The sequence below is a fragment of the Oryctolagus cuniculus genome, chromosome 6, assembly GCF_051225735.1.
Source record: "Oryctolagus cuniculus isolate XC-2025 breed Fujian yellow rabbit chromosome 6, ASM5122573v1, whole genome shotgun sequence".
Taxonomy (NCBI): domain Eukaryota; kingdom Metazoa; phylum Chordata; class Mammalia; order Lagomorpha; family Leporidae; genus Oryctolagus; species Oryctolagus cuniculus.
The window spans coordinates 48,874,204-48,897,843 of NC_142872.1; the positions used below are offsets into that span (position 1 = coordinate 48,874,204).

General features: G+C 45.8%; 1 protein-coding gene across 11 annotated transcripts in view; it reads right to left on the reverse strand.

The window, feature by feature from the left end:
- The window catches only part of ATP10B (ATPase phospholipid transporting 10B (putative)), a 356,253-nt gene that overhangs the window by 25,592 nt on the left and 307,021 nt on the right, over positions 1–23,640 (reverse strand). For all 11 annotated transcript variants that reach the window (XM_089335037.1, XM_089335035.1, XM_089335038.1 and 8 more), the window contains 6 exons: positions 18,241–18,432; positions 16,174–16,774; positions 13,114–13,223; positions 10,629–10,755; positions 7,714–7,898; positions 2,320–2,641 (listed from right to left, as the gene is read on the reverse strand). In XM_089335037.1, coding sequence (XP_089191163.1) covers positions 2,320–2,641; positions 7,714–7,898; positions 10,629–10,755; positions 13,114–13,223; positions 16,174–16,774; positions 18,241–18,432 — 1,537 coding nt within the window. The remainder of the gene's footprint in view (positions 1–2,319; positions 2,642–7,713; positions 7,899–10,628; positions 10,756–13,113; positions 13,224–16,173; positions 16,775–18,240; positions 18,433–23,640) is intronic.

The following is a 23,640-nucleotide window of genomic DNA, read 5'->3' on the forward strand; positions in this document are numbered from 1 at the left end:
TTCAGGAAACCAGAGGTAAGGCCATGGAATTTTATATTCAGATACAGCTTTCTTCCATATCAAGACCATTTTTCTGTCTTGATGGAACTGTTTTGTATCTGTACTGTCTAATACAGAAACCAGCAGCCAGTTGCAGCTATTAAAATGTGGCTGGTGCAGTTCCATTTAATTTTGACTATGTCGAAGTAGCAATTTACAGCTCTGAACATCACTGTGGACAGTGAGGCCTTCTTTAGGAGCCTCAGCCTCCCCAGAGCTTATTTTGAAACTAGAGTTCAGCAAACTGAACTCTGTACATGGTCAGCCCTTGTGAGTCAAGAAGCAAAATCAAAAACTCTTCTTGCTGATAGGCTGGGGTGGTTTATAAAATTTATTTGTAAAAACAGACCATTCTTGCATCTGCACAAAAAGCAGTGGGCTGGATTCAGCCTGTGGGTCCTGCTTTGCAACCCCCATCACAGACCACATTGCTTTCATCGTCGTCCTGGCTCTAGTGGCTTCCCAGAATAAGCTGCATTACATTTATATTATTCATGTAAGAGAATATGAAATTAGAGGGGTGAGAGAGTAAATCTTCTCCCCTTATTTGGCAACACATGCATTGCTCTTTAAAATCTTGCCATTATAACTAGATTTTATTATGCTATTTTTTTCCTTGATGGCATAGCAATGCAAAATTTTCATCTCGCCCTTCACAGAACAAATCCAACCTTTAACCTCTTCTTTTAGTAAACCAAGAGAAGTAGAGGTGTGGAACCATGCTATTTCTTGCCCCGCTGGTTTTGTTTCAGTTGCCATGGGAGTTGAGCCAATCTTTGACCTCAGGGAATCAGTACTGGGCTACTGCTTCCTGTGTGTCTACATTTCTGAATGGGATGGCTCCGGGTGTACAAGTGAGATGCACTTGAAGATCTGCTCCCAGCATTCTTCATCTCCCCTCTTTCCCTATTCTGTACTGCTTTTACCTGAAAGTCAGGAAGTCTCCCACAGTATCTAGTGGATCTCATTTTAAATGCCCAAAGAGATCTCCTTCCATGCCCATGAGGGAGGAAAAGAGACTGGCACCCTCTGTAGGAGTGCCCGTAAGTCAATGAGATAAAACAACCTCTCCTTGATTCACTGGGTTATGTTACAAGACTCCCAATGGATGCCTGAAACTACAAATAAAACTGACCCCTATACATACTATTCTTTTCTACATATAAGAAAGCCACAGTAAGAGATTAACAATACTAATAAAATAGAGCAATTATGGTAATATATTGTAACAAGGTTATCTAAAACTTAAGAATTGTTCATTTCTAGAATTTTCCATTATCTTCAGACCTTGATTCACCAGGGGTAACTTGAAACCACAGACAGCGGCAAGGAAGGGACTGCTAATAGACTATGTGCTTCATAAGGGATCAAATGGTGAACAAGAATGACTCTGTCTATACAAGGAACTCATAGTATAATGAATAGGCCATCATAAAAGTATGACAGAACTTGGGAGTTATAGGTACTGGGTGCTGTGAAAGCCCCCAGAAGAAAGCATAGGGAGGAGGGATTGGAAGGAGTGTTTCATAAGGGAATTAAGTATGAAAAGGCTTGGAAATGGCAGGGGACTAGATTCGTGGAGAATGCTAAGCAGTTTAATTGGGGTGGAAAGTGGAGAGAAAAGTAGCCAGGAGTAGAGATGTGGCTGGAAGAGTGACAGAGACCAACCATGAAGATTCTTTTAAATCAGTTCTGGGAAGGTGTTATGTGAGTACAGTTCTTATTTCTGTCTCAACATAATTACGGTTTATTTCTCTCTGAGGAATTCTATATCAATTAACTAGGCAGAATTTATGGAGGATATGCTCTGTGCTGGCCTTGGATTTGGGAAAGACCATACACAATTAAACATGAGACACTCCCAGTTTGTAAAATCTCCCTAGTAGCCATCAAATCCAGAAACTTGAGGTTGTGTACACAAGGACAGAACTGAAGATGAAATGTACTCACAATGGAGATGGTCTGAGTGTGCACTATTGGTGGTAGCATTTCCCAAGTTACCTGGATGTTCTAAACTCAATTCCCCTGTTGGTTTTGCCCTCCACTCAAGTTTTGATTTTGCTATAGCAATCTTACCAGGCCCACCATCTTTGATCTACTCTGACAGTAGTTAGTGTGTTCACTTCTGAGTTGCCACCCCATTTGAATTTTCTGAAACAGTGACCCTCAGCCTAAGCAACTTGACTCTGGTACTTGACCTCCCAACTCCCACCTCCAGGCCAGGCCTCTTGTCAAATCATCCCTGCCATGCAGCCAACCACTGCCCAGCGTGGTGAGTACCTATGGAGAGGGTCATGACGCTCAACTTGTCTCGCACCAGCTTGACTATCATACTCTTCTGGAGAGGGGTGGAGCGGCAGCACAGGACAGACCGGCAGTACTGGGTCAACTCCAGAAACTTCTTCTCCAGCTTGCCCTGGAAAATGGCATTCAGTGTCTTTCCATCAATGACCAATCCCACTTCTGGAACTGCAGCTCCTGGAATGACTGATGGTATCTTGGAAGGTAGGAGGAATCCAAAGAACTTGTGGTGTGGCTTCTGTGGTTCATGAAATTGCTTCACCTCTTCCAATGCACAGTTGAGGATGGATTCACAGGTTTCCTGGAAAGAATCATAATAATATGGAATGGGTAAGCAAACTGGTAAATACATTACAGTTTTCACTTTATCATGTAGTGGGATAGTTATAAAACTACCATTCTAGATTGCTTAGGAATTATTTATTCTTCAATACATTTCTCTGCAGCATTTGAAACAGCATCAAGGGCATATTAATTTGGAACTAAATTAATGGCCAAAATAGGTCAGCAAGATGGGAGCTGGTCCAAGGATGGTGTAATAAATAATACTAAGATGATGACAAATGACATATCATGTTGGTGTAGTGATTTCTATTTCTCATAGGTTACTTTGATTCTCTCTTCTCTCAGAACATTTGTGGGTGGTAGGTAGGGTGTGTATTAATGATCTGAGAGATGAGGAAACAAACAATAAGATCCTCAGTAATTCACCCAAGTCATCCAAGCTTAAATTAAAAATAAACTTTCACCATGGTTCTTCCCATTGGGCTATGCATGGAGGACACTTAGAACCACAGTTTTAATTATTGATTACCTTGGTTCAAATTTATCCTGGATGTGACAGTCTCTTCTTGATTGAAAAACTTTTTTTTTTTTTTTAGAGGTTTACCTTCTATCACAGTAGGGACGTTATTTCCTCTTATCAATTCTCTTTCATTGTTTTGGACTATCAAAGGCAAAGTCAGATTTTTTGTTCTAGTTATATTCTTACTACCTTTTTCACCATTGTGAACCTCATTTTAAAATAAATACAGAGAAAACTCTGGTGGACAACCCTGTTTGCCCATTTCAACAGCATTGTTTTATTCAGATGGTCTTCATTTCACAGTGTTCCTTTATCCATCACAAGGATGTTGATTTTTCATTCATTAAAATGCAGAAAATTTCTTCTAAACCTAAGTAACAATCAAAGTAAGTCAATTTAAATGAACTCATTAAGTCAAAGGCAATGCAGGTCATATGCAAATCTTGGCAAGGTTTGAAGTGACAGGTTTGGGGAGCATTTGTCTAGATATTTCTGTTTGGGAATGTCTGAAATAAATTATCCTGGAATGACTTAAGCCACAGTTTATCATTTCTGAGTCTTCCTTTAGGGGCTGCTAAATGGAATGTTGGAAGTCTAATAGTCCAAAGGGGCTCCAGGAAGTGGTTCTAGGAGTGAGAGGCAATACCAGAGGCATTTAACTGGGAAGGAGTTCAAGGTCGTCCTTGCTGGAAGTTGAAGTTGGCACCAATTATAGCCATTCCTTGAACACATGATTGCAACAAGTCAATGGAAATGTAAGCTTTAAAATCAGATCTGAATTCTCTTCTTTCCAACTGCTAGGGGTAATGATCACAATAGTTACCACTAAGGAAATATTTTATATACATCAGCTCCAGTAGTGAGCAGCCTCCCAGATGGTACATAATGCTTTCTGCCTCCTGGTATTCATGCCCTTCTGTAATTTCTTTCCATGGAGTGTGGGCTAGACCAAGGGACTTCGTTCCAGTCAAGAGAATTCCACAAAAGGGATGGGATGGCACTTCCCACACTAGGTTATAACAAGACCATGGCTTCCGATCTGCTTCTCTTTCTATCTCTTGACGGCTCACCCTGGGGGGACCCAGCTGTCATGCTGTGTAGCTGCCATGGAGAGAGGCCCACAGTGTGAGGAACAGAGGTTTGCCAGCAATCGTGTGGGTGGACTTGGAAGCCGGACTCCTTCCCACTCCCAAAGCACCTACACGATGGAGCTTTCAGATGAGGCCGGGCTCTGATTGCTTGACTGCTGCTTCAAGAGGGACTTTGAACTAGAGGCACCCAGCTCAGATGCCCTTGGACCCTAATCTTCTAAAACACGGCACAACAAACATCTGTTTCAGCCGCTGAGCTTTGAAGTAATCTGTTATGCAGCTATAAATAATACAGGTGCTGTGCCGAGTAACTGGGTGTCTTCAATGGTATTGCTTAACCCTCCCAGGGCTTGTGAAGTAAATATTTTTAATCCCTATTTTACAAATGAGGAACATGAAGTTCAAACAGAATGGCATTTGGACTGTGTTAAGCTTTTGACATATTCTTGTTAATTATGACAATAACAATAGTAGCTGTACTTAGTTCCTATCTAATATTTGAGTCCTTTTTAAACCTCCTTCTCAGATCAACACTTCAGTGCTGGGTTAGCTCTTAGGGATGAAAATGTCAGGCTAGGTCCCATAAGCTGACTATTGCTGTAAGATACACTACAAAGAAACAATAGCCCGAAATCGATTTATAATGAATTGGAAAAATCAAAACCCCAGGAGGAAATGCACACTGAGTATGTCCTTATTAAACTGGGTTTAAATAAACCTAAGATTTATAATGCATATCATGCATTTATGAATTTATCACCTATTTCCAGACAAGGAGACAAGAAAGCCTCATCCATGGGGTTAGTAGGGCTAGGAGTGTAGACAGGGATGACGGGTCAGGCCTCATTTTGGAGGAACTGAAAAGCACTGGCAGTGACTGCATTAAGGACAGACTGTGGCCAACGGTTCCTTAGAAACTTTGGCTATTGATCGGCAAACATCTTCAGCTTCCCACCAGAATGCACTGCATGTAAGAGAACCTCTGGAAGCCTGCGCCATCCCACCCCCGCCAGGCTGGCTGCCTCCCAGGCGTGCACATGTCTGGCGTCCAGAACTACCTGCCGGGAAAGGGTCATTGCAAACTACACTTCCACGGGAAGCTGGACAGGCAGGCACCATCACGATCAGGAAACCCGAGATTCATGCAAGCTGCAAATTACTGTCTTTCTTAAGCATACTATTAAACCCCAAATTTTCCTTTAGATTATTTCCATCTTGAAAAATCATTGGTGGTTAATGTAATTATAGCATCACCTGTGCACCTGACAGGAAAGTAAATGAGTTTTTCAATTTCTCTAAAGGGCCTCAGGCATTTCTCATAGTTAATATTACATTTTCTTTTTCAATATTTGTATATGGTTGCTCCACAGAATGAAACCCAAGTAGAACCCTCCGCGGACTTGCATTCTGGGTCTAGAGCAGCCTCAGGGCAACTGAAGGAGCAAAGTGAGATCCTCATGTCCTCCCCTGTCTCTTTCATGTTCCCTGTCTTCCTCCCTCTTCTCCAGGGGATTCCTTGGCTCTGAAGTTCCTGCCACTCGTCTCCCCGCCATCCAGTGCTTTCCTCACTAACGTCCCCCATTGAATCTAATCCTTGCTCTCTCTGATTGTAGTGTACATTTCCAAGCCCATCTCCCACGTTCATCAGCTACGATGATAGTAGAACTTTACCTTCATTTAAAACAATAGTTAGAAAAGGCAAGAGAGAAAGAAAATTGGACTCATTCTCTGAATCATTTATTCAGTTGCCCACATGCCTACAGTAGCTGGGACTGGGGCAGGACAAAGCCATGAACCTGAAACTCAACTGGGTCTCTTATTTGGGTGGCAGGGACCCAACTACTTAAGCCATCACCTGCTGCCTCCCAGGGTGTGTGCTGGTGGGCAGCTGGGACTAAACTCAGGCGTCACACTTACAGTCTCACCTGCAATGCTAAACACTTGGCCCTGGACCTTTGCTTTCTGAAATTCGCCTTGTGAAAACAGATTTTTTTTCCCTGCTAAATACAAAACTGTATGATAGCTTTCAACATACTGCTTCTGACTTCACACAGCCCTTTCTGCAAACCTCAGCTCCATGCCACTCACAACCTACACTGGTTGAAAACTGCAGCTTTTGGGCCGGCGCCGTGGCTCACTTGGTTAATCCTCCACCTGTGGCGCCGGCATCCCATGTGGGAGCTGGGTTCTAGTCCCAGCTGCTCCTCTTCCAGTCCAGCGCTCTGCTGTGGCCCGGGAAGGCAGTGGAGGATGGTGCAAGTGCTTGGGCCCTGCACCCGCATGGGAGACCAGGAGGAAGCACCTGGCTCCTGGCTTCAGGTCAGCGCAGTGTACCAGCCTTGGCGGCCACTTGGGGGGTAAACCAAGGGAAGGAAGACCTTCCTCTCTGTCTCTCTCACTGTCTATAACTCTGTCAAATAAATACAAACAAACAAACAAAAAAACTGCAGCTTTAGGAGTGGACTACCTTCTCCCATTCCTAACTACTGCCCCCATGGAACATTCCCTTCAAGTCTCTGCTCTGCGGGAGAACAATTTGACAGATATATTGGCACTGAAATTTTAAACTCAATTTAATAAGGACCTTTTCAAATGAAAAAATCTGAAATCAGAAGAAACTGAAAAATGAGGCTCTGTGAGATAGCAGTGTAGCTGAATGTAAATAGCCAGAATACCTCAAAAATGCTCGAGGAAAAATGGAATTAGAACATAAATTTATTTTGGTACAAAACATTTTCCAAATCCATGCATAACTTTTTGAAGATGCAGATTTCAAATTTTTTTTTTGCACCAAAATACACTTAATTCCATCGTCCATGACCTTTTTGAAGTCCCCTTGTAGTGCTAGCTTGGCAGGAAAACGGGGTTTCTAAACTTAGTTTTATCAGAACCTGGACATGTAATTGAATCCCTGTGGTCCTCAGTTTCCACATCTGTAAAATGGGAAGACTGGGCCAAGGGAGAGGCAAAACTTTCTAATAGGAAGAGAGACTTGGGCCCATGGTACAGCCTAGTAGGCTCAGCCTCTGCCTGCGGCACCACCATATCATATGGATACCAGTTCGAGTCCCAGCTGCACCACTTCCAATCCAGCTTCCTGCTGATGGCCTGGGAAAGCAGTAGAAGATGGCCCAAGTGCTTGGGCTCTTGTACATGCATACGAGGGCTGGAAAAAGCTCCTGGCATCAGACTGGCCCAGATCCAGCTGTTGCAGCCCTTTGGGGAATGAATCACAGAATGGAAGGCCTCTCTGTTTCCTTGTAACTCTGCCTCTCAAATAAATCTGAATAAAAATAACAAAACAGACTGTTCTACCATGAGTAGGGACAAGGTGGAGAAGACTCCCGGGGTCCTCCAGTGATACTGGGGAGGGGGATGGCAGGGGTGGTCCTCTTCTGTATCAAATCCTAGCCATCTGCCTGTCTCCTGGGGGCCAAGAGGCTGCTCTGCCCCTGATGTCTGGTGCACAGGCCTCACCTGATTCTCTGTGTGAATGGAGTACACAGTGTCAGTCTGATCCAGCAGCCTGCAGGCGTAGGCGATGTTGACCGCCGTCTCCTGCTTATCTCCCGTCAAGACCCAGAGCTGGATCCCAGCCTCCCGCAGAGCAGCGATGGTATCTGGGACGCCTTCCTGCAGCCGGTCTTCAATTCCAGTGGCTCCTGGAGTGATCAAAACCAGCAGAGTCAACACTGCAATAAGAGACTAGCAGCTTCATTTCCTCACAGACCAAGGAAGCCAGGCAGGGCTGCTTAACTAGCTCCCCTGTGCCAGGCTACGCTAGTCACCCCAGATACCACTGGTCTCCACCCACTCGGAGCCCAGAAGTCTCAGGTTAGGCTTTCTAAGTGAGGTACATGACAAGAGGTGGTGAGGGGGTCACATCACTATAACGCAAAGACCAAGCTTGCCCTGAAAGAGCAGGGGAGGCCTTGTCGAGGAGCCAGTTAAGCACAGATCAAGAAGATAAAGTCAGGAAGTGAGGGAAGAGGAGAACCCCAGGTAGAAGGATCAACACGCGTGGATGCCCGGAGCTCAGGCTGAAAGCCAACTCAGAAAGGGAGGTAGGGTGGGGGCCGCAGCAGGTGGAGCCTTCTCAGGGCCTCAAGGGGGTGCAGTTCCTTTAGGAGCAAGGAAAGTTATTAAAGGGCACATTGCAGCGTGTCAGGATTAGTTTTGGGTCCTAAGACCATTCTAGAGAACGGACTGGGGGAAGCAGGATGAGGTTCAGGGCTGAGAGCTATGTCGGCAGCAGAGCAAGGGTGCAGAGGAGAGCTGGAGGTGGCCAGAGCCCGCCCAGCAGTAACAGGAGTGCCTAAGTGGACAGACTGAAATCTCTGCCCCACCAGGGATTCCAGCACAACTAACAGAGACTCACGTCTTGGGGTAATATTCTTGGAATGGAGCATGCAGGTTTATAATTTTAAAATGATCTACAGCTTTGCATCAACCCTGAAGAATATATACTCAAATACTGAGTAGTTGCAAAGTGATTAAGCAAAATAAATCTGCATTTAAATTAGGATTCATCTCAGACCACAGACAGACTAATGGCTCTCCATCTCACTCTGGGCAGGAGTGAGCCATTCTGTGTCTTTTAATAATCCAGAGTGATAATAGGTTGGCACAGCAGTTACATTGACTGCATATTGAAGAGATCATTTTATATTTTGAGATTTAGCATGAAGGCAATGCAGTTTTTTAGTGGTATGATGAAATCTCTTCCCAGACCTCTCCTGTCCTTGCCCAGCCACTTTGAGGGGAGAAAAAAGAGCCCCTCTCTTCCCAAATGTGCCTCTTTTCCATTGCAGTTCCAAAGATGCTGGTAAACAACAGCATAGACAGTGATGGCTCGAGCCTCACTCTCCCAGGGTGAGCGTGGCAGCTGAGGTCCTGAAGCTGATTTATATGACAGTGAGACAAGGGAGAGAGAGAGGAGGAAAACACATTTATTTGTGTGAATAAAGAGAAAATGAAACAGGAAGGTTGTGAACGCCTTTCCCAGCCACAGGAAGCCGACTGGTTCTGACAAGTGTTCTCTTGTAGCCATACAGCTGATGAACACTTTCTCACCTGCGGGGGGTGGGGGACCAGGCACACTAAGGGGATGTCTGCTAGGGGCCTTATGTGTATGCGTATATGGTAGCTAAAATGATTCAGTAGGTCCAGCTTTAAGCGGATCTTGTGAGGCACCAAGCAAAGACCTCTATAGCCAAGGCACAGGGAGCAAAGGCTGAAGGAGGTGGGAACAAAGTCGCATTCCCCCGATGCCAGCCATCCTGGCAAATCCCATTGCTACCCTGTATGTGGAAAGGCATTGCCCCTGACAACAGCCTGGCTGGGTGGCTTAAGGGGTTTGATGCATGTCAGGGATGGATGCAAGCTCCTGACAGGGCTGGAACTTGGCTTCATCCCCAGGTTAGTATTACCTCCCCCAGATGAAGGTGGGGGTTGTGCCACATGGCCAGTCCATGCTGTCGGGGCAATGCCTCACCTAGATCTGTCTCCCAAAATGTGAGCTCTGATAAATCTCCCTCCTCCTACCCCTCAGCAATGCTTTTTTTCCTGCAATAGAAATACACCCTGCCCCTTACCAAGTCTTTCTGCCTCTTATCTTCCACCCAACCCACCTGTCTACCTTCTCTCCGGCAGCAGCCAGATTCACTATTGGAAAGCAGAAATTGGTCTCTGCCTCTACCCTTTTCCCTCCGAGTCTAGCCTGTGATTGACATGACCCTTCACAATCTGGTTCTTTCTGATCTTTGTCATCTTCCGTCCTGTCTCCCCACACTCTGATCCAGCCACAGCAGAACTCTGTGACTGCAGCCAGTCCAGATTCTTGGCTCTGGGCCCTTCCTTTGGCCTGGAATACCCTGCCGCATGGTAGGACTGGCTCCTCCTGTCTTTTCATTACCAGACTCTAGGCCCTCCTGCCTCCAGGGATAGATGGGTACTGCCTTTGTGCTTCCATCCCACCGGGCACAGCTTCCAGCCCAGCCTTCATCACACTCTGTCGAAAATACTTGCTTCATCCTCCACATCCTCACAAGAGCTGGAGTTCTAGGAAAGTAGAGTTCGTGGCCCTTGTTCCTAGCATGCTATTGGCACAGAGCAGGTGCTCCACAAACATTTGGATGACCAGAGAAGTATGCTATTGGAGAAGGAGCCAAATTCACAGGCTTCTTTGAGCAAGGAGTACAGGAATGCTCTTGGGGCATCCTTAGGAAGCTCGGGTTGAGTATAGGCGCAGCCATTTCTGCCAAGTGCCTGGAAGGACACCCAGCGAAGGCTGCTAATTGAGACATACTTGTTAGCACTGTCAGAATCGGGGCCAAGGATTCCCTTGCAACTTGCAGCACTGCCTTTTTGGTGGAATGTCTTATTTTTAGTACCGAGTAAGGTGAGTTGATTCTCCAGATGCTGTGCTGTCTCCATCAGAAGCTCCTCTCGGTTGTCAAGGGCTGCCTCAGCCTCATGCCGGAAACTGGCCCATCTCTGGAAGTCCTCTTCGCTTATGACCTACAGGGCAGGAAGAGGCTCGTTAATAACCTGGGATGGAGCAGAAGGTAGAAGCCCTCCTCTTCCTTCATCTCCGAGTGTTTGAACTTCACCACATCATTGGATGGGGCTTTTAAAAATAGATTTTTATTTATGTGAAAGAGAGAAATCTTCTATCCATTGGTTTTCTCCCTAAATTGCTATACCGACTGGGGCTGGATCAAGACCAGCACCAGGCCAGGAGCCTCAGCTGGGTCTCATACAGGGGTGGCAGGGGACCACTCCTTTCCCAGGAACATAAGCAGAGAGCTCGATTAGAAGTGGAGCAGCCTGGAGTTGAGCCAGTGCTCGTATAGCATGCTGGTATCACAGGTGGTGGCTTAACCCACTGCACTGCAACACTCAGTTTTTTTTTTTTTAATGCATGAATCAGTGAAGGATTTATCTTTATGTTTCAAAATCATCCGATGTCTGTTGAGTCACCACTCGACTCAGGTTACTGGAGATGGTAAGGTAGACAACGTTCCTGGATGCTTGGAAGGGAAAACATGATTCAAGTAAATAATTTCTAGGAGTGCTTTGAGCACAATGAGAAGGTGATGTCATGGAGTGTCACAGAGTAGTAAGGAGGTAATGGGGGAGGGGGCTGCTGGGTTTTGATGTGCAAGTCAGTGAGAGGATGACATGCAAGCTAAGCTCTGCAGATGAGCAAGGGGCAGGCATGGGGAAGGGCAGGTGCAGAGTCTGTGCCACAGCAATGCAGCTGGTCTTCGTGGATACATCACTTGGTAGAAGGATGGCAAGGGTTGGAAATGAGGCCAGCAAAGGCAGCAGCAGGCAGATCTTGTGTTGTCTGTAGAATACTCCCCCAGGCCGGCTGTCAGAAACATGGAGGTGCCCATGAGCCAGCAGAAACCAAGGAAGGCCATCTCGTCCTCCCTGGGCTCTCCTAGCACTTTCAGATCCTTCTGTTGAATGACTCTCTTGTCCAAGCATCACCTAGTTCTAGAGTCCATCTGAGTAGCCCTGTAGGGAATCCAGGAGGGGACACAGAGAGGCTTTTTGCCTCTGAGAAGTGCCCAGGCCATTAGGGGAGGCCAGATATCCACAAGTAACTTCAATGGAAAATTGAAGGTGGTGAGGGTATAATTGCTGGGCAATTACTGGGCACAGTAAGCACTGGGCCCAAGCACTTTGTATGGTTATCTCAGTTAATTTCCATGACAACTGTGTGAGGTATGGAGCATTATCACCTTTTTTTGGGGGGGGGGGAGAGGAAAGAAATCAGCATTATTTTTAATTGAGAGGCAGAGATGGGGCTTGCTCCTTTCCTCTGATTCACTCCTCAAAACCCTCCAACAGCCAGGAGTAGGCTGGGCCAGGCTGAAGCTGGGAGCCAGGAATTCAGTACAGGTCCCCTCTGTTGCTAGAGCCATCACCTCCAGTCGGTAGGAAGCTGGAATTGAGCATAGAGCTGGGACTCAAACCCGGGCGTTGTGATATGGGATGCGAGCATCCCCACTAGCACCTTAACTGCTAGGCCCACGTCTGCCTCACATTCGTGCCACCTCACAAATAACACTGAGAAAGAAGAAACTTGCTCGAGGTTAGTGGTGAGGCGGGGACTGTCCCGAGGGGGTCTGGCTGTAGAGTGGTTGTTATGGATCTGTAAACGTCACTGAGCACCATGAGAGAGATCAAGAGCCCTGGGCACTGATGGTAGCGAAGCCACTTCTAGTCATCTAGAAATACGTGCCTACCGTAGCACCTCTGTGGGGCTTCAGGTGCCTCATTAGATGCCCTTCTTGCTAGACTCTCCCATGCAGGCTGCAGCGGCAAAGCTGTGCAGAGCATGAGGTAGGTAATCTACATGGCTACAGTGGCACTGGGGGTCATGGAACGAGGGGGGAGGGACAGTGAACCACTGCAGAGCAGAGCAGAGCAGAGTGTATCCCTCTTCCAGGGAGTCAGCTGACCTACGTAGCTGATGGCTGCCTGGAGGAGGCAGGCTCAGTTCCTCCCCGTTTTCATGAGAAACCAGGAATCTAAGTTTCATATATATAGAAGCCCCCTCCCCCAATTCCCAAATTGAAGCCTGAGCAAATAGGATGAAATTTAAAAGGCTAGGTTGAAGGCAAACGTAAAACATGACTTTCTGAGTTATGGCTTACTTATTACATGCACAATGAAAAGCGGGAAATGACAAAGCCACACTGATAGGGGACCTTGCTGTTCAGATTTCTACTCCAGCAAAACTGTAGTCAGTCACCACAGCTAATCTTGAAAATATTCAAACAACCAGCACTCAAGGACTCCGAAAACCTGGCTACTGAGCTACTTCGTGGTGCCCTGAGCGCTCCTGGAGGCACGCGTCCTTACCTTTTTGGCGATGCACAGTGTGCGGAGGCCGTCTCTCGCATACATGTCCAGGTGCCTTTGGGTCCGTGCTCGGATTTTCTTCAGCTTCTTCTCCACCTCGGTGTCAGTCACTGCCAAACAGTCGTTGTCCCCCATGAGGCCACGTACGGACGCTTAGGGGTCCCCATCCCCCGCTGATTCCATGTGCTTCACACTAGGGCTCCCTTTCTAGCTCTCCTGGCTGGCAGGCTGTCCCGGAAGGTGAGGACTCCAGGAGCTTTAAAATCTGCCCTCGACATCTTCTCAGAATCCTAGCTGAGAAAAACACTACGGAAGGAACAGGGGTGGTCTCCGGTGTTGCTCCCGGACACCCACTTGCATGAGAATCACGTGGGAACTTAGAGAAGTTCCGGTCCAATTGGAGCCTTGTTGAATCAGGCGCTCCTTGCTGTTTCCTAAGGTGTTTTCTCTGAAGTGAGTTCAGCCCAACTTTGAAAACTGCTCTCTAGGTTGTAGCCTCTCCATCACCCTCTCTGTCAACTTGTATCAAGTTAAGCCCCAAGACAGCTACAAAGCTAGATCTCATTAGCGAAGTTCTTCACGGTATTGTTTGCTGAGTTAGGCTTACTTTCCATACGAGAGATGGTCTCAGAAAAAAATGTTTGCATTTTCTATAAATCTAGTGTGAAAGGTATTTCCATGTATTTCTTATAATCCCCTTTGTGGAGCTCTCCATAATAAATTTCTCCCAGAAGTAATTTGTCATCTTCTCTTGAAATTTTAGTACTTTTATCTACCAGATAATAGGAATTTTTCAGTCCGGGTTGGCTGTTGTGGGGCAGGATTGATGCCATCAGCACTACCTTTATCTAAGCTGTCAGACATCACTTATCAATGGCAGTATTTTATACAAGGGTACTTCAAAGAGTGCATGGAAAAAGCAAAGAGTTCTTCGTGGTGCAGTGTTTACTAAATCCATGTGCAGTTTTCTGAGGCATGTTCCATGACATTGCTCAGAAAGCTGACCTTGAGCCAGGCTCCAGAATCCTCCTTTCCCAGGGTTAGATTAAGATTTTTTGAGGGTGGGCATTTGGCATGGTGACTAAGACACCCCTTGACATCTGCCTTGGTTCAATTCCTAGCTCCCACTCCTGATTCCAGTGTCCTACTAATGCACACCCTAGGCGACAGCAGGGGATGGCTCAAGTAATTGGGTCCCTGATACACACATGGGAGATGAGGACTGAGTTTATGGCTCCCGGCTTTGGCTTGGTGCAGGTCTCGCTGTTGCAGGTATTTGGGGAGTGAATCAGCAACATGTGGGAGATATCCATCTCTGTCTTAGGTTCACATTCACAAACAAAAGATTTTTAGAGATCCTAAGTACTGCAAAGAATTGTGCCTCTCCCCTATCCCTGCATGCCATGCAGAATTTTTATTATGTACACTTAAGATTTATTTATTTGAAAGGCAAGCTTACAGAGACAGAGATGCCTCCCATCTTCTGGTTCACTTCTGAATTGGCCACAACAGTTAAGGCTGGGCCACAAAAGCCAAGAGACTGGAGCTCCATCCAGGTCTCCCATGTGAGTAGAAGAGGCCCAAGTGCTGGGCCATCTTCTGCTTTCCCAGGCTCCTTTGCAGGGAGCTGGATCAAAAGCAGAGCAGCTAGGGTTTGAACCAGCAGAGCTCCTGTGGGATACTGGCTTCACAGGTGGTGACTTAACCCACTGCAGCACAAAGCCAGCTCTCAGAGCATAATTCTTAGCAGTAGGATTAGTATAAGCAGTTCTGATTTTATCCATGATACTACTTTAAAGTTGTTTTTATATAAAAATCCTTTCCAAGGTTGTTTTCTCTTTGTTTGGTTACTTTGAATTTCCTGGTGCCTCAGGCACTGTCTTTGTGCACTGCCTTCTTGGGCACTATTTATTTACAACATTTTATTTTCAGACACCAGTTTCTAAGATCCAATCCTTTTGTCTTCCACTTGTAAGCCTTTGGGTTTATATTTTCGCTTGGGCTGCCAGGAACCCCAGAGTCAAATTCAATGTTCCAACCCCATAAATGTATTAAACATGAAGTTATTTTTGCTTTTCCTTTCAAAGTTGTGCTCCTCAATTTTTACATGTACATTGCACAGGCATATGTGCCTTTTATTGGAAGCATCTCTGCCACAGTTTGCAGTCAGGTAGGGAACAAATAAAGAAACATCTCCAGGGTAGCTTGGTTGGCTGCTTCCTGGGGATGCAGTGCCATGGCTCCCTACACTCAGAGGCATGAAGCCACTAGTCTGCCAGAGTCTGGGGACGAAGAGAACTAATTAACTCCCTTCCCATTCTAAACACTCATCAGTCCCCATGAACCTCTTGGCCCTGATCCACAGCTGATAATGCACGAGGCACAGGGCTGCCTGGGCAATTCAAAAGCTTGGCTAGAATCTACTATCCTGGGAGAATCATAGTCCCATAACTGTCTTCTCCTTGTTAGCAGTCAGGAAGCGGCTGCACACTAATTCATGCTGCTCCAAAATTGGACAGTGATATGTAGGGACTTGGGGACATTTTTCTGGCTCATTGCAAGTTTATGAAAATCTATCTGGGGGAGGCTTGGGGAAAAGATGATGAAGAGGGACACAGCAGGAAAGAGCTGTGAGCTGGGATTTAGGGTACCTGGGCCAGGGAACTGACAATGGATTGCTACCTCCCCTCTCCTAAATCGCTTCTCTTGCTAGCTTGAGTTGGCTTCTCTCCAATCTGAGGAGTTAGGACCACAATGTGCTCCAAGGGATATTAGTGGGTGTTCTGGTACAAAAAATTGCTTGTGGATATTCAATTTTAAAATGAGTTTTGCAAACTAGGGTCAAGAAAGTTCAAGAGGTTTCTCTACTCCAAGACCGTTCACCATCTGAAATACGTTGATGGGCACTGCGATTCTCCAGGTCAAGCAGGTCTACGATGCAGCCCAGTTTGAGGAGAGCATGTGGGGGGCCTCTGCTTCTGGTGGGGACTGCTGTATGAGAGCTCCTCCCTGCCACCTCCCTCCCCCCCACTCCTGGAGCCCCGGTGTGACAGGACTCACCGCAGGCTGGGTCTTCCAGCAGGTCCATGATGACAGAGTCGGCGCCCTTGGTGTAGATGATGATCTCACCAGTCAACGGGTGTCTCACGACCACAGACATTCTCTTCCTGACAGAGTCGAAGCCCAGGGTGCAGAGGAGGTCAAAAGTGAGACAGGTGCCCTGGGGCAGGCGCACGGTCACCTGCTCAGGTGTCCGAGACACCAGTGTGAAGCTGTAGGCATGGGCAGCGTGCACCAGGGCTGCCTCGTCAGGGCTCTCGGCCTCGTAACAAAGCTCAGGCTGGGCCAGGCCTCCAGCTGGAGCCTCTGGCACCTCCTCCATTGAGGCGCCTGACCCAGACCCCAGGATGTCACCCTGGTCCCACGCGCTGCTCCTGTAGCCACCATCGGTAGAGTAGCCTCCACTGCACACAGATGCATCGTCTCTCTCATCCGAGTCTGTGGTGGGCGCGGTGGCCCCCAAACTCTCACCCAGGTCTGTGTCGGAGGGTGCAGTAGATGAGAATGACTGGCTGAGGCTTAGCAGCTTCAGTCTCTGGAACAGCTGCTGAATCTTCTCCAAGGACATGCCCAGAGCCTTGGATGAGGGTGCCACGGTGACCTAGTGATCAAAGGAACAAACTAGAATGTGACTTTCAGTGTTGGATGTAATGTCAAACTGTCTAAGGCAGAATATGAAGGTAACTTTGCAGTAAGCACAGTATTTCGGTCTTCTGTGATCATGGACAAGGTCTCTCCTCACAGACCTCAGTTTATCCACTCATACAAAGAGGGAGTAAGGTCAGAGTCAAGTTTTCCTCTGCCTCTGACACTCTGTGTTCTTTATCCTCTATCTTTTGCTTATCCCTCTCTGACCATGGCTAAAGGAAAAAACAAAATCAAAATCAGACCCCACAGTAAGAGTTCACAATCCCCAAACCCTACCACAGCTTTATCTGCTTTAGCTTTGCATGCAGTATGTCATTTCATTCGCCCAACAAGCTTATGGGATGCTATCACCATTCTGACTTCTGAGCAAGGAAGCTGAGGCCCCACAGTTACGTGAATGAGCTGTGCGGGCTCAGTGTGCAGACAGGAGAAATGGGACTCAGATCTGTCTCTGCCTGACGCTAGGGATCGGGCTCATCATCTATTTACCGGCTACAGTGCCCTCACGTGCTTGAGAATCCTGAGTTCAATGCTGGCCTTCTTCCCTATGCCCAGGTAATTCTTCAGATAATGCTTCCTGCCTCTATCTTCTCCCTGAAGCCTTCCAATGACCTGGTGACTTTTTAGTGGCTGAAGTGACTTTCCAGGGTGGTTTGGATTTGGGCACAGTAAGGGGAGGTTCTCTTTGAGTACCTGGTGAATTCTTTTTCCTTGGTTTTGTAGCTACAAGTTGTACTACCTAATTATTCTCATCGATGACTCACAAGGGAGCTTGGCTCAGAGTCTGGATAATTGAAGATAAATCTCCCTTGAGTAGATTTCAGAGTTTAACTTCACATAATGACCATCCAGCTGCATTGCTTTCATGGGGAGAACATCATACACTGTGTTAATTATTTTTTAACCCTTACAGAAAAGAACCAATCTGTATGGCATTGCTTGGAGGCAGTATGGAGTCACACAGATGGTTCTGTTGTTATGAACCATATCCCCTTTGCTAAATAATCAAGCTTTTTGATCCACCATTTTTTCCCTTACTGAATCCAAAGACATTGTCCCTAGAGCTGTTGGGTTGTAAGGATAAATGATAATGCAGGTCTAGTGTTGGGTATGGTGCCTAGCACATAGCCAAGTACTCAGTAAATATGGACTCTTATTAGGTCTCCTGGAGACACAGAGGCAAGGTTTGAGAGCTCCAGGGAGCTCAACTATAATTTTTTCCCATTTTATTTCAAAATAGGAAACAGATCTAGAAAGGACAGGACACCTACTCAGGGTCTCACAAGGATGAAATGGTAACACTGTGGCTGGGGCCTAAATGTCATCTCTCTCTGATCAAGGCTTTTCCCCTCATCCCTGTGCTGCCTTCTTCTTTTCCTTTAACCTCACCCCGTGCCCTAAATCATCACGGGTCCTTACCCTCTGCCTGGGTTCCGTGGTTGTGGACACCATGACGGAATTGCAGATAGTTAGGGCAAGGAAGAAGTCGGCAATGGAGGAAGCGGTAGAGAAGGAAGGCTTGGCAGGTCTGGTGTTTGACAAGGTCTCCAGCCACAGGGCAGCATCTCGCACCTTGGTAAGTAAGTGTTTATCAGGAGTCACATCTTTTTCCTGGAAAAGAAAGGCCTGAGTCAGAGTTTCTCCTGAAGGGATGGGGAAAGAAGGCCCTGCCAGCAGACTCTTCGCATGTCTGGCACAGGATGGCGCAGTCTTCCTTGCAGTCTTGCACGTTTCATTCTCTCACAGGCCTGTCCATCGTCGACTCTGATTTGATTACTTCTTGTTGCTGGAACCCATGTGTCTATAAGCTGCCAGGTTCTGGCAATTCTTCGCTTCCAGGGTCTCCCCCTCATCTCCACACTGCTCACCCACCCACCTGCCCATTTCTGCTGTTGTCAGCCATACTCAGACACTCCAGCTTGCATCTTGGAGTTCTGTGCAAGGCTCTAAAGCAGGGTGAGAGGCTTTCTTTGGCCAAGGGCTATTTGGATATTTTTGAGGTGATTTGTGGGCCACATATTATCATCAAATTAAAAACTGGATAAAGTATTACAGTGTACATCAACAGTCAGGACAAGAGCTGATCGAGTCACTGTTTCTCATAGCGTCCATTTCACTTCAACAGGTTTCCCCTTTGGTGCTCAGTTAGTTGTCGCTGTTGATGTACAATGTAATACTTTATCCATTTTAGTATATTTTTGTTCTAGTACTATTGGTTGAACTCTGTAATTAACACACAATTATTCTTAGGTGTTTAAATTTTAACTGAAAAGTGATCCCTGTTAAATATAAGAGTGGGACTAAGAGAGGGAAGAGATGTGCAATTCGGGACATGCTCAACTGGACTTGCCCCAAATGGTGGAGTTAGAAACATACCAGGGGACTCCAATTTAATCTCATCAAGGTGGCATGTACCAATGCCATCTCACCAGTCCAAGTGATCAATTTCAGTTCACAATTCATCACACTGATAGGTCTAAGAGTCAAAGGGATCACACAAACAAGACTAGTGTCTGCTAATACTAACTGATAGAATCAAAAAGGGAGAGAACGATCCAACATGGGAAGCGGGATACACAGTAGACTCATAGAATGGCAGATGTCCTAAATAGCACTCTGGCCTCAGAATCAGCCCATAAGGCAGTTGGATCTGGCTGAAGAGCCCATGAGAGTATTTTAGGCATGGAAAGCCAAAACACTCTGGGGAAAAAAAAAAAAAGAAGACCTAAATGAAAGATCTCTGTGAGATCCCAGTAGAAAGAACGGGGCCATCAAAGAAGGAGGTACCTTTCTCTGAAAGGAGGAGAGAACTTCCACTTTGACTATGACCCTGTCAGAATAAGATTGAAGTTGGTGAACCTAAAAGGCTTCCATAGCCTTGGAAACTCATGACTAGAGCCTAGGGAGATTACTGACACCATAAACAAGAGTGTCAAATTGTTAAGTCAACAACAGGAGTCACTGTGCACTTACTCCTCATGTAGGATCTCTGTCCTTAATGTGCTGTACATTGAGACTTAATGCTATAATGAGTACTCAAACAGTATATTTTGCTTTGTGTTTCTATGGGGGTGCAAACTGTTAAAATCTTTACTTAATGTATACTAAACTGATCTTCTGTAAAAAAAAAAAAAAAAAAAAAAGAAGAAATTATCAATTCCCAACTTGACTCTCACTGGGATTAAACATGACAATAGGTCTGATCTGATTTCATCATCATTTAAAAAATCATCTATTATTTTTCACTTTATGTTTGTGTGGGAGCAAACTGTTGAAATCTTTACTTAATGTATGCTAAACTGATCTTCTGTATATAAAGAGAATCGAAAATGAATCCTCATGTGAATGGAAGGGGAGAGGGAGTGGGAAAGGGGAGGGATGCGGGTGGGAGAGACGATATGGGGGGGAAGCCATTGTAATCCATAAGCCGTACTTTGGAAATTTATATTCATTAAATAAAAGTTAAAAAAAATAGTTATTGATAGGTAATGACTTCCTAAAAAAAAAAAAAAATCAAAAACTGGCCTGCTGTAGATGTACTGAATTTTAAGTCCTGTTTACAGTTGCAATAGAAGGGCCAGACCAAATGATTTCATGAGCCTTATATGGCTTGTGGGCCAGACGTTCTGTACCCCTGCTGTAAACCAACATTGCTGCATCTGGTCTCCTTTCCTTCTACCCTATCATGTGTATTACCTGTACAGTCTTCCTAAAATTATTTTCCTCATGGTGGTCTTGACCTCAAAAGGCCTTTGGCACATCTCTGTTGTCATCACATTAAATTCACCTGGCATCTAGAATCTTCCACGGTATGCATTTGTGTTCTTGATGTCCATCACTTCTCAACCTATACCCTAAGCCAAGGCTGGAGGTCTCTACTGCCTCCTGGGTGTATTCTGACTCCAACTTTTATTAAAAAGTCTTCTCCTGCCTACCAAGCTCTGGTCTAGACCTCAGTAACAACAGCAAGTCCTACCTGTCCATAAGATCTTATCCAGCTCACTGCTAATTCTGTCTTCTGAGCCAAAAGAGCAGATTCTGGAGCTCAGAATGGCCACAGGCACCAGACATGTAAGGTAAACGAGGACGAGTGAGTCAAAGCACAGGTGAGGACATTAGGAGGTAGTGCAAACTGTGAGACCTGCAAAGTCCTGTGCTTCTAGAGGGTGGTGACTGCTCTGCCTCATGAAGTGCCCCAATGCTGGTCCAGTTTGCCAAATCCCCTGATTCTTCAAGGTACATTAGAGATAATGAGTGACCTGCTTTTAGTTTCTCTCACTGCCAGGGCTGGATCTGACTTTCTAGAAGGTGCAACTTGAACCATTCCTTTGGAACTTCCTACATGTGGGCCTACAAGGAACTATGTATTTCCTCTTGTCCTGGCTCCATCATATTCATCCTAGGATCTGATGCTAGCTTAGCTTTTCCTGGGAACTCAGAGTTTGAAGAACAAGAGACAACTAGAATGGAAATGGTGGTGGCAACTTTGTGGTAATTAACTTTGCTTACCACCTTGCTGCTGTAATGCTGTGATCTATCTTTTCAATTAGTTTTTCTTATGCCCATGCTTAATCTCTATAGAGCTAAAGCTATAGTCTCTGAGATCAAGCTTGAGTTTCTCCTACATTTCCATTTCTTAGAGCTCTAATTTCAACATGGTCTGAAGAGGAAGCTCAATACCAGCTCTGAACAATGAGGTACTGCAGAAGACCGCCTGCAAAGCAGCTTCTGTGCAATTCCTTTTCTCTAATGTTCAAGTTCACAGTTAAGTTAAAATTTAGCACAGAGTCTTTGTTGGAAAAGACAAACTGAAGGCATTTTGATTGATTTGTGCAGGATGAAGACTGAGTACCAAGTGATTTTACAAATCAGAGTCCAAGTTGAAATGAAAAAGAAAAAGTGTTGGATGGTCATTTGAGCAGTTCAGAAGCTTCTGGGGATGTATTGCCCATGGGAGTGCCTGCGTTCAAGTCCAGTGCTGCTTCCTGCTAATGTGAACCCTGCTAGGCAGCCAATGATGACTCAAATACTTGGGTCCTTACCACCCCTATGAGAGACCTGGATTGAGTTTCTGGCTTCTGGCTTCAGCTAATCCAGCCCAACACTGGCTGTTGTGGGTATTTGAGTGAGTGAACCAGGGAATGGAAGATCTGTCTTTCCGTCTCTCTGCCTTTCAAATAAAATAAAAGGAAAATGGCATGGGAAAAGGTCCTCAGACTGTATCTTCTCTGACTACCAAATACAGTGATCCTAGAAGTCTGATTCTGTCCTCCCTGGGGCTGCTGGTGCAGTCCAGAGAGATGGGAGGAAACCAGACAAATTTTGAAATCTATGCACAGTCTTTTTCATTATCATTTTTCCATGAACATTTTGAAGATGGCGCATATGCATGAATTTCAAATTTCTATTTTCCCATGAACTTGTACTTTCCCAAAAGAAGAAGAATGCTGGTAAAACTGCATCAAATCTGCATTTCCTTCCTTTGCCCTGGAAGCGATGGTGAACCATCCACACCTTGTGGTGTCATTATTGTCAGCAAGTTGAGGCAGGTGGAGTGCTTAGATTATCCATCTTCTCTGCCATTGCAAACTTCACAAGAGGAGCGCACATGTGTGAATCTTGTCCTACCTTCCCAAGTAATGACATTTATACGACCTCACCAGATTCTCACAGTGCCACGTTGAGATGAAACTAATCCTAACTTAATTGAACCCAGAGAGCTGGATTGATTTGACTGAGAGCACCAGTGATTTGGCATAAAGCCAGAATTAGAGATGAGTCTCCTGGGCTCTTAGTTCAGGGTTCCTCCTTTCCATGGTCATGGTAAAGCGCTGTATTAATGCTCTCGTACAAACTCCTTTAACCAAGTCTCAGCCCCTGTGGTGCCTGCCATCAGTTTACCATTTTCGCTCAAGGAGTGTTGGACTCATCCGTCAGAACAGTAATGGTAGCTCCTCTTCACATAGTATTTCTTATGTTCTCAGTGTATCTACTAGCTCACTGCCTTCCTCTAGCAACATTATCCTTTCCATGCTCTCTGTATTTCAGACGAGAAAACTGATGTCCAGAAAAGTTAAACAGCTTGCTCAAGCTTACACAGTGAGAAGAAGGACTCCTTTAGCTTATCACAGGCAGTCCGACTCCGAAATCCCTGCTCTTAACCTTGGGTCATCAGACAAGATCCTCCATGAGAAGGAAGTGGCTTTTGAGACTTGCTGACAGCCAGCATCTTTAGTGACTGGCATCCCAAACACAACATATGCACTTGTATATGAAATCCTTGAGACTCCAAAGACAGTCCATGAGATTATACAACAGATACTTGGAGAATCTTTCAGAACACAGATTTCCTTGTTTCTTTGGGGTGTGTGGAGGGGAGGTGGCAAAATCATGAATGGGTTGCAATTGACCTTTATCACAGATATCCAGAGTGAGAGAACAAACTTGGAGGCCATCAGAGCCTAATCCCCCATTTTCCTGATGGTGAAACCCAATGCCAGAGAACAGGGAAGAGAACTGCGTGGTTTGGCACATGGACTTGGGTCACCTGGGGCACTTCTATACCACCGGATTCCCAGCCTCTAAGCACATAATGCTTTGCTCTGAGCTATGCATCGCATATTTGCAAATGGTGACACAGTTAAGATGACTTAATGGCTATGTGTCCTGCGTCCAGTTCTCCAGAAGCCTGTCAAAGCCATGAATGCACCGACTGTCTCTGTTGTGTCCCTGGTGCCTGGCATATTTCAGGCATTCAATAATCTTGTTGACACTGTTTGCCAGGATACTATCCTACATTACTACTGATTAACTTTTGGC